At 35.4% G+C, this 10758-nt stretch overlaps 1 protein-coding gene across 1 annotated transcript; it reads left to right on the forward strand.

The window, feature by feature from the left end:
* Positions 1-299: 299 nt before the first annotated feature.
* On the forward strand, positions 300-10758 carry LOC108222173 (protein ENHANCED DISEASE RESISTANCE 2-like). Its single transcript, XM_017396076.2, has 22 exons — positions 300-927; positions 1244-1318; positions 1465-1518; positions 1787-1852; positions 2119-2177; positions 2534-2610; positions 3259-3372; positions 3847-3881; positions 4737-4837; positions 4902-4997; positions 5627-5691; positions 5802-5873; positions 5974-6138; positions 6702-6847; positions 7195-7261; positions 7412-7575; positions 7907-8008; positions 8451-8498; positions 9256-9399; positions 9490-9585; positions 9838-9939; positions 10069-10758. The coding sequence occupies exons 1-22, from the start codon at positions 694-696 to the stop codon at positions 10159-10161; spliced, it is 2175 nt and encodes a 724-aa protein (XP_017251565.1). The 5' UTR covers positions 300-693; the 3' UTR covers positions 10162-10758.

Genomic DNA, 10758 nt, shown 5'->3' on the forward strand with positions numbered 1-10758 from the left:
CCTTTAGGAAGAGATATATTATCATAAAAAATTATATCAAAATAGATATTACGGTATGGACCCGAATCGCAGAAATGGGGAATCGAAGTTGAACAAAAATTAGGAATAGAGCTGATCGGTGGATTTAAGATTTATTGGGTATCGAAGATTTTTTAATTTTTTTTCAAATCGGTCAACAAAATATTTTTTTAAAATTAATTAAAAAATTTTAAATAAATCATTTAGAACATCTGCCCGAAGGGTCCGGGCAGGGACGGTTTAACTGACCTATAAATTTTAAACCGTTGGATGCATATCGAGCGGTCAGGATCGTATTAAAATTTTAACATGTCCACTTAAGTTGTGCACACTTTGTGAATCTATGAAAATGAATGCACACGCGCACTGTTTGTTGTTATTACATGACATTTAGAAGCCCGTTATCACATTACATGTTTAGTATCTTTGTTTCTTCAATCTCATCCGTCAAAAACAACCCTAATTTGTCACCCCCCCTATAATCTCTCTTCCTTAATTCCCCAGGCCAACACAACAACAACAATTTGTCAATTTCATTCATTATTCATTACATGCACATTTCCTATATACCCATCTGGTTCTGTTCTGTTTCTGTTTTTTTATATTTAATGATACCAAGATCATTAGGCCTTATGATCCTCTGATCCTCAACATTGGTGATTAAGATATAACATAATGGCTTCGCCCGAGGAGCCACGGAAAGAGGGTGGTGGAGGTGAGAGTGGAGGCTCAGCTGATGAGAAAGGTGGTGGAGGTGATGCCAATGCCAATGTCAGGCCTTTTGAGTATTATGGATGGGTTTATCATTTGGCCGGGCATAAGATTGAGTTTTTTCGACGTCGATTCCTTTGGATTCGAGGCACTTATCTGCAGATGTTCAAGCGTGATCCTCATCAACATCCCGGCATTGTAAGCCTTTACTACTCTGCCATGCATTTTTGGAATTTTTTGTAATATGATGTTGTTTATTAGCAATTCTTGCCAATACTGAATTTGTATTTCGTGCTGGCCCGTGAACGATATGCATCACTTTTCTTGATTTAGTACTTTGGGACTGTTGTTACTTAACAGATATAGTTCTTGGTAGTTTGATTTGTTTGCACTTCTTTTGTTGATTAAACTCAGATGATAGGATATTCTTGGCGAGAGTCTGGGAACAATGGACAATTAGTATACTGTGTTTATGTGGCTGCTCATGATTTATTCTTTGTATCTTTTGATGCAGAAACCGATAAGGAGAGGTTATGTAGGACACAAGGTAATGGTGGAGGAGTTAGGAAGTCGAAAAGTTAACCATGAAGTAAGGCTGTTATGTCGATTTAAGTTGCATTTGCTTTTCCTTTGAAACTTTCTTAAGTGATGCTAATTTTATCTTGCATATATCAAAGACATTGCAATTCAATTTATTGGTTTTCGTAACTTTGATGTGTTTTTATCCATTCCTAGGATGTTTATGTTCTTAGGTTCTACAATCGGCTGGATCAGTCAAAAAGGGGAGAAGTAAGTTCTCTCTTTTGTTGCCAAGTTTGTGCTACACTAGTCAGTAGTCACTAGTTACAATATTTCTAGCTTCCTCCTCTGAACATTGTGAAATTTAACGCGTAAAAGCCAGGCTAGAATAATACATGTCTAATCGAAGAAGTCTACTTTACTTCTGCTAAGTGTTTATACGATGCAACCTGCTTAATCTGTTTTGATTAACATGCTCTTTCTTGCGGGGAAGTATTATGAAAATCATTATAATTAGTTGTTTATACATTGTTGCAAGATTGCTTGTCCTACACCTGAAGAAGCACAAAAATGGATGGAGGCATTCCATCGTGCAAAGCAACAGGTATTATATCATTTATACTGCTTCGTACATTTTTTTTGCTTGTTTTACATTTTAGTGTTCCCGTTAAATCAGTTTTTGGGTGTTCTTTATAATGTGATATATCTTATCATCTTTCTTTTTTTGAATCCTACGCCAACAAATCATAAACTTTGGGCTCTATTACTGCATTGGTTATTCCTTAATGTTCTATTTCTTTTAAATTTAGGGTATTCTCTTAAGGTCATTTTATGTTCTATTTTCTATAACGTTTTGTACCTTTATTACAGGTTGAGTATGACCTTTCGAATGGCGGTAGTGCCAGAAAGAATCTGAATGAGGAGGCAGAGTATGTTAAAACTACATATAGCGAATTTACTCCATGAAATATGTATACATGAATGAGATGCTTTTCTATGTTAATATTCATTAATGACCACTTTTTTTTATAGAAATTAAATTGTTATTCAGCCCTACTGCAATTCCTTTCACTACTACTAGTAGGTTATATACTGACCTTGAATACTGTTAGTAAAGGAAGCCCAGAAAACGCTGTTTTTAACTACTATCGACAGGAAAAAGCTACTACTTAAAGTCTGGATTGCTAAAACCAGGATTTAATATGCTCTAGTCACTGTTTTGCTTTTAAGATTATATTTCTGTGTTTCTTTAGATAAATGTCAAGACCCATTGTCTTTGAATCAGGATTGATCTGCAAAGGCATCGACGAAGGGTCGGGAGGTATGCGCGTGGTTTGAAAAAGCTGATAAAGAGAGGGCAAGGTGAGCCGACTTGGTCTCTCTGTGGTCATATTTAGTTATTTATTAAAGACATTATATTTCATCCAAGGCATATGTCCAGCTAATGAAGATATGATGATTCATGTCTTGATATTTTTGTTTTAAAATTAATATAAGATATTTCAGGAAAGAACGGTTTTTAATCTGGCAGAGTTTCCTATGTATCAAATACACACTACATTGGGTCAGAAATGCATACTTTTCTCTGATGGGAGAATGATGGGGAATGCAAAAAAGAAAGTATGCAGATGTTTTATGATGTATATTACCAAATATGATTGTATTTTCAACAATTAATCTTAAAATCTTATATCGTTATTGTTTTAATTCTATAAATCTGTGTTGATTCTTTTCCTACCTCATTTTTGCAAAAAATGATTTTTAATGTTAAGTGTAGCTTCATGCCAGAGCTGGTCTCGACTTTGAAGCAAAAATGGTGTTCAACCTTGAGATTTTGATTCCATGTGTTTAACAGAAAATTAAAAACCACCAGTAATTCCTTTCTAAGATGTTTAAATTAAACCATTTTTTACTGTTATGTTTTCCTGTATAACTGAAATAGTATGATTTTAAGTGTCATATGTGGCCATTTCACCCCGAGTTCAAGCTTTTTCTCTATGAGATTTGTAGGTCAAGATATGCGACATTCCCGCGAACTTTGCAGAAGACCTACAGGGGAATTTGACGGAGATGCTGGGGATGCTATTGAAGCGCATGAATGGAAATGTGTCCGCACATTTAATGGTATCATTTCCTGCTTTAAACATGTAGATGAAATATCATTGTGATGTGGAATTTCCTTCTTAAGCATAGGGCAGTCTGCTGAGGATTTATGTAGCAAACCGTAGCTTGTCTGAGTTTAAGGATTAATTAACTTGGTTAAATCACGATTCCATGTTGATGATCAGGCCAAAATAAGCCAATAAATTAGAAAAAAGTGTCCCCATATGTCTTCTCTCTTCTGTGATTGGAACCGAGAAAGTAGTATCCATATATTTGACTGAAGACGGGTGGTTGAAATAATGACTTTCTTGGGAGTTTGTGATGGATGGTCGATTAGCTTTCAGTGTCCTGCATTGAATCCTGAAAGTCCAATGGCTAACTCCATTCCCTAGCATGCAATGCATAGAAGTGACATAGTAATTTCTAAGTCTTGTTTTACCACGGATACTTGTTCTGATCGAGTGGTTACAGTTTTCTCTTTTTATAAAATTTCAGGTGTCAGAATCTTTGAGGACGTAGCAGGGCATAAGGTATAAATTATTTTTTTCATACGAGCAGTTAAGCACACAGTAGTAATTGCCAGTTCTATTTCAATGTAGATGTTAAGTTCCCCATTCACAGTTAAGTATCCTTACGTGAGTAACATGAGATGCTATACACACATGGATCACATTGAAACTTACAGTACAAGCAGAAAATTTGTTCTCAAAAAGTAATAATTCATAAAACTGTCTCAGTTAATGGTGAATTAAGTCCCTGAAATTTATTTACTTGTCTGATATAATTATTTGATATTGTCCCACGTCCAAGTAAACATATCCATAGGAGAAGCTACTTAGCTGATTATGAACCTCAATTGATGCTCAGCAACCGTTAATCCAATTATGGAATGTTCAATAAAACAGTCTTTTAAAAAACACACAAGTCCCTAAAGCGTACACAAGAAAATGAAATGCATAAGAAGCCCCATAATGCCTCATAAGTCAAAAACAAATCAGACATTTTAACAGGAAGGCAAAATGGATGAAATTTTGTATCGCTCCTCTTTTGTTTGTATACAATGTGGAATCAAAGTACTCGCACCCTTGGCTGAACCGTAAACAACTGGTTCACAGTCAGCAACATCACACGAGTTATATTCCTACTGAAAACAAAATCAGGTGTATAGACTAATCTACTTAGCACCTCATACGAATAAGCAGATTTACATTTTTGCTACTAGACCATCTTATAACATCCAGAAACATTTCAGTTCCACCGTGTTTATATTGTTAGACCATTTGTCAAATATGTTCTCCCTCTAACATATCTAATATAATATATATTAGATGTTAATTTGCTTATTAGTCATTAGTTAATTAAGCTGCAAAATGCATATTTTGTAGAATGGTAAAGGTGTACTTGTCAAGGCTGTTGGTGTTATTGATGCAAGTGCTGATACTGTTTTTGAAGTGGTTTTAAACCTTGATCGAGAAAAGAGATACGAGTATGTAAGCCCTTATTACACATACCTATACTATTTTTATTTATATGACTAATAATTTCTGCAGGTGGGATATATTGACAGGGGACCTGGAGTTGGTTGATTCTCTAAATGGACATTATGATATAGTCTATGGCACATATGACCCGCGCTATCTAACTAGGTATCTTGTTCTGTACAAATATTAATTACTGAATACAGTGCTACTGCTAGGGGTTTTGTAGTAACACTAGAAGTACATTGTGGTCATCTGCAGAGATCCATCAATAATGTTTAACGATCCCGTATAGAAACTTATTTGGCTTGACTTGTACCTAAGTTCCTCATCATTTTATGTTATCGTTCCCTTTCTTTCGAATCCTATTTGATATTTCTGTTTATAAAGGTTAATGTATTCCTTTGCAAACAATACTTGATTCGGGGTTTTGTACACAGATTCAACTGGCCTGTAAATAGTACGTGTTATCTGAATCTCATTCCATATGCGGAATGCTTCCAACTAGATTAGAACAATGACGGGAATAAACTATATTTCAGCTATAAAATTTAAAAAGAAATTTGTTAAAGCGATCTAATATCACAGGATTATGCGAGATAATTTAAGATTCTGAATCTTTTCACCCATATATAGATGTTAATACATGACAATAAGACATATTTAAATTGCATGTGCAATTATGTAAAATTGACTGAGAAATGGTAATATTTAGTGTGTGAGGTAGGTAGGACAGACCACACAATTTCTTTTTGGTCTAATGTTGCAGCCCTTAAATTTTTTGTCATGTGTTTTAGGTGGACGTCAAAGAGAGATTTTGTCTTCTCTAGGCAATGGTTTCGTGGACAAGATGGAACATATAGTAAGTAGATTTCGATACAAAATTAAACCAAAGATTAGTTCACACCTTCTTGAATATGTTCAACAGTGTTCTGTTTCTCAGAAACATTGTGTTTTTTTTTTCTGTTGCAGCAATTTTGCACTTCCCAACTGTGCATAAGAAGCGTCCTCCAAAATCTGGTTATCGACGTACAAAAATCAACCGTACGAAGCACATTTTCTGATTAAAAAAATATTACAAAGTTTATTTACTCAGTTTACTTATACTTGAACATATTTCTCATAATTAAAATTGCAATTTTAGCTTCTACTTGGGAAATCAGAAATATAAACTCATCGTCTGTTCATCCGAGATGTCTTGCGACACAAATGCTAGAGATAAATGCTGAAGGCTGGTTCGGGTGGAAGAATAATCAAAGCTCGAAGTTTGAAAAATCTGTGCCTCATGCATTGTTGTGCCAAGTTTCAGGTTGGTTAACATTCTGAGTTGTTTACAGTCTAGAAACTCCGAGATCCCAAAGGAATACATTCGCAATAATCTATACCCATTATCTAAGAGTACTCTCACTTGTTCTCACCGGGAATGTTTTAGATCTTTTTGGATAAATCCATGTCAGCTCCTGTGAGCTTGCGACATGTTTTTAAATCTCAAAGTAGCAGTGTGTGTGTGTGGCCATTGACTGTAAGCCAAAACTTTTTGGCCATCACTCTGAAGTACATGTAGCACTTTGTGCTTTATTGTTAGAATTAGCCTCTTATAAGTTTTAGGACAGTACTAAATTTGGCTGACAAAATCGATTTATTGACAATTAAATTAGCCATGGTATCACTCTTTTAGCAAGGTCGACTGGAAGTGGAAGCTGTAGTTACTAATTAATAATCAACAAGAAGTATGAGGAAGTGAATCTATTCAGCGCAGTAAAGCCGTTGGGAGATTACTTTACTTGATACAGATGCTCTTGAACAAATACATTCAGTTCCTGTTGCATGGAGGTTTTCTATATTCATGCATTTATAATTTATAGTTTACAGGTCTCAGGGCATACATTGGAGCAGCATCTGCAGATGAAGCAAATAAAGCAAGTGGCAAGCTTGTCAATGGAGAAGGAAATGATCAATTTTATGATGCTATTGGTACTGATTCATCATCAACATCATCAGATGATAGTGACAATGAGGTAGAACCTAATAGTAAGGTGATAATGCCAGTTTACTTGATACAAAATAAAAGCATAAACCAAGAAAAAATTGGCTTACAAAAGTGGGGAGTACCTGATTGTAGACTCAAGAGTGTCTAGAATTTTACTTAGTGGCTCCTACCAGCAAGATTTTATGTTCATCTCTATCCATGCATTGCTCATTCGAGTTAGTGTTGCTTTATAATATTACACTTGTCAGTAAATCAAATTATGCACCACTTATGAGGTTCATTCTTTAAAATCGTGTAGATTATTTCATAATTATGTATTGCTATTTTACCTAGGAGTTATTTTACTTTTTAATAATATCACATTATCTATGGCAGGAGAATAAAGAGAATATAAAGACTGATTTATGGGCAAGAGCAAAATCATCTCTAAGGAGAACTTTAGGTACCGGGTTCTTCTTTGAAGTTTTGTAGTATATGTGTGCTCATATATAGTACATGACCAACGAATGCCACAATTTACTGCAGTCTACATACCTGAACTCGTTAATCTTGAGTCATTGCATTGAGTGTTTCATTTTATTGTTTTGCGCAGTTAGGGAATTTTGTACAGGTGCAGATCCAATTGCTCTTGATCCTCATGACTTTCAAGGTTCCATGCGCCTTGGGACTAATGACGCTGACAGAGACTGCTGGACATCTCCCAATGGCTCTGGATTTGTAATCAGAGGGAAGACATATCTGAAAGATAATGCCAAGGTGGGAACCTAATGATTACTGAAAATATATATTAAAAAACAAAACTTAATATAAAATTTAAGAACTAATATCTTTGTCCTTTGTTGGAAGTATATGGAGATAACTGTCCACTCGTCGATTTTTAAAACTACTAAATTTTGAACATATGTTAGAATTCAGTGCACAGTAGTTGCTTTTGCAAGTCTAAAAAACCATTAATCTTATATCTGTTTTGGTTAGTCGATGAATAATTTTTTATGAAAAGAAGTTCGCTTTCTTTTTTTAAAATGCATACATCACTTCTAGTTTGCTTTTGTATATTCATAACATTCATGATATAACTTCTGTCCAGATAGCAGGAGGAGATCCTCTTCTTAAGCTTATAGCAGTTGACTGGCTCAAGATCGATAATCCCATCAGTAACATTGCATTGCATTCCAGTTCTCTTGTTCAGGTAATCTAAATTCTAAATTGACATATGCATGGAAAGCTAGCAAATTTATATATAAATCATTACATAGTATCAATATCCATGGTCCTTTCCTTTGCTCTCTGGTGACTGGTATGGCATCTTTAGGTCAGCTCTAAAATTGTAGATTTCTTTTACTATTCTTGTACAAGAGACGGAGGTCCTTGACACTGACCAGGCTGACCTCATCTCATTTATTGAAGACCCTAGCTCCCTTTGCTCTCCAGTACATTTTCTTTGCTGTATCTCATGCTAATTGATATTCTTCACCAGGGTGCACCAATGTTAACCAAGTACATACTAACACATAAATGTAATATAGTTGGAACTTGGAAAGCATATTGTGTACTTGACAATTTCAGATATCTGATATTTACTTTTTATAAGATCCTACACTGAATCTTATGTTGGTTTCAACATTTTTCAGTCAGAAGCTGGAAAAAGACTTCCATTCATCTTCGTACTTAACCTTCAGGTATGAATAAAAAGACAACAAAGATTAAATACTTGTACAGGTGTTGGAAAACAGAGTGAATTTTTGTAGCTTCTGTTGTGTAAGTAGCTCCAGGTTCTTCATACGATGAGTAGTGATAATCGCTGCTCGGATATTCACCTGAATGAAATGGCTAAATTTCTAGCTCTCTCATTAATCCCGTGACTGGAGTTGGAAGGAATATGAAGAGCTTCTTGTTTACTATAGACAGGGCATAGGATTATAGGAACCGGGATTGCTTGATCTAGGCCACATAACTCTGTTTCTTGCTCTACATTATGCAAGATTTCCAATTTTTGACCAAAAAAAATATAGATCCTGTAGCATCATGTTTATCGGATAGTAATTAGGTGACTGGAACACGGGTTTACTGTCGAAGCATCTACTCAGTGGAGACTGGAAGTAAAGTAGATGTGTGCAAACAAACTTCAAGAACTACCAAATGCTATTGATGTTAAAAATTCATTACATAAACTCGGATGTTGGAGGAACTGTCATATCAGAGCATGAGCCTAATCATCAATGATTAGTACCAAATTTAAAGTGTGTTGGTATTATGAACAATGTTTCTTTCTGCAACTAGTGTTTCAACACATTGACCAAACAAATGATACTGTTTTTGGTTTCTTATTGTCCTCTATCAATTTTGATTCTAGTTTAGGTCTTCATTCATTGTAGGTTGTGAGTAGTTCTTAGAAGTTTCAGCTTAGACACTGTATTTTTGGTTTTTTATTCTCAGGTTCCTGCTAAGCCAAACTACAGTCTGGTTCTTTACTATGCAGCTGAAAGACCTGTAAAGGAAAACTCTTTGCTGGGTCGATTTATTGATGGGACTGACACGTTCCGAGATTCAAGATTTAAACTGATTCCAAGTATACAAGAGGTAACTCGAGGAGTATCAATATGAAGTCATGATTTCCGTTTTTTGATTATCTTCACTGGTAGCTGTATAAGATTGTTTTTAAATCGACAGGGATATTGGATGGTCAAGCGTGCCGTTGGGACAAAAGCTTGTTTGTTGGGAAAAGCAGTAACTTGCAAGTACTCGAGACATGACAATTTTCTGGAGGTAGTTAAACTTTGGCATTTTTCAACCCTTTTCAGATATCATATCATATCTTTTAGACGGTATATTGTAAGGGGCTTGTGGTGAATGAAGGGAAGTTGAAAACAGTAAATTTATACGATGAATGTGCTTTGTCTGAATCGAAATCTTAATAGGACTCTGCAGTCTGCAACCTTCCTGTTGCATGCATATTAGCATAATACATTATGTCACTCGATTTTGCTCTTCATAAAGACACTAATATCTCGTGTGCAGATCGATGTAGATATTGGCTCATCATCCGTAGCAAGGAGCGTCATCGGCCTTGTCCTAGGATATGTAACAAGTCTAGTTGTTGATCTTGCAATCTTGATAGAGGTCTTACATCCCTCCATTTCCCTTCTTTTGCTTGTCCCTACTAATGATTTCTTGTGCTGTATGCCATTCCTGTATTTCATTTCCATGCAATTACATGAGTTAATAGTGCTCACAACTGCTGTTGTGCAGGGAAAGGAAGAGGAAGAATTGCCTGAATACATTCTCGGCACTGTGAGGCTTAATCGTGTTAGACTTGAGTCTGCTGTACCTCTTAAGGATTGAGGTTAGAATGATAGATAAATATAAACTCAATTGTATTAGTCCGTCTGCTCACCTAGAGCTCTATTAGATACAATCCATTTTACGGGTAGTATGCGTCAACGATTGTTTATATATTGCCTGAATATGTAATGTGTAATTTATATATGTAAATAGGAAACAAAGCATATATATCAGGAGGGACTAGGGAGCCTTTATTCTTTAACTTCTCGCAATTTTTCTTGCGCTTGGGTGTCGAAAGGATCTTTCAGAGATTTTATCAGAGACCGATTTTTACAAGGAATTCAACCTTACCAAGACTTTCACTTCTGTACACAGACTAAAAGATTTCATGTTTAATGCTTCCATGTCAATAACATCAAATGGTCTATTTTTCGTTCTCTGAGAGCAACTCCAACCCAACACCATAACACCATTTTGGTGTTATACTTGGTGTCAAATTCACTCCAACCCAACACCAAATTGGTGTAAACTTGACCCCAAATGAATTGGTTGACACCAAATTTGGTGTCAAGTATTGATTTGGCGCAACTTTTACACCAAATTTGGAGTTTTTCAAAATACCTACTATACCCTCACATATGTTAATGAAAACAAAAT

The sequence above is a fragment of the Daucus carota genome, chromosome 5 (assembly GCF_001625215.2).
Source record: "Daucus carota subsp. sativus chromosome 5, DH1 v3.0, whole genome shotgun sequence".
NCBI lineage: Eukaryota > Viridiplantae > Streptophyta > Magnoliopsida > Apiales > Apiaceae > Daucus > Daucus carota.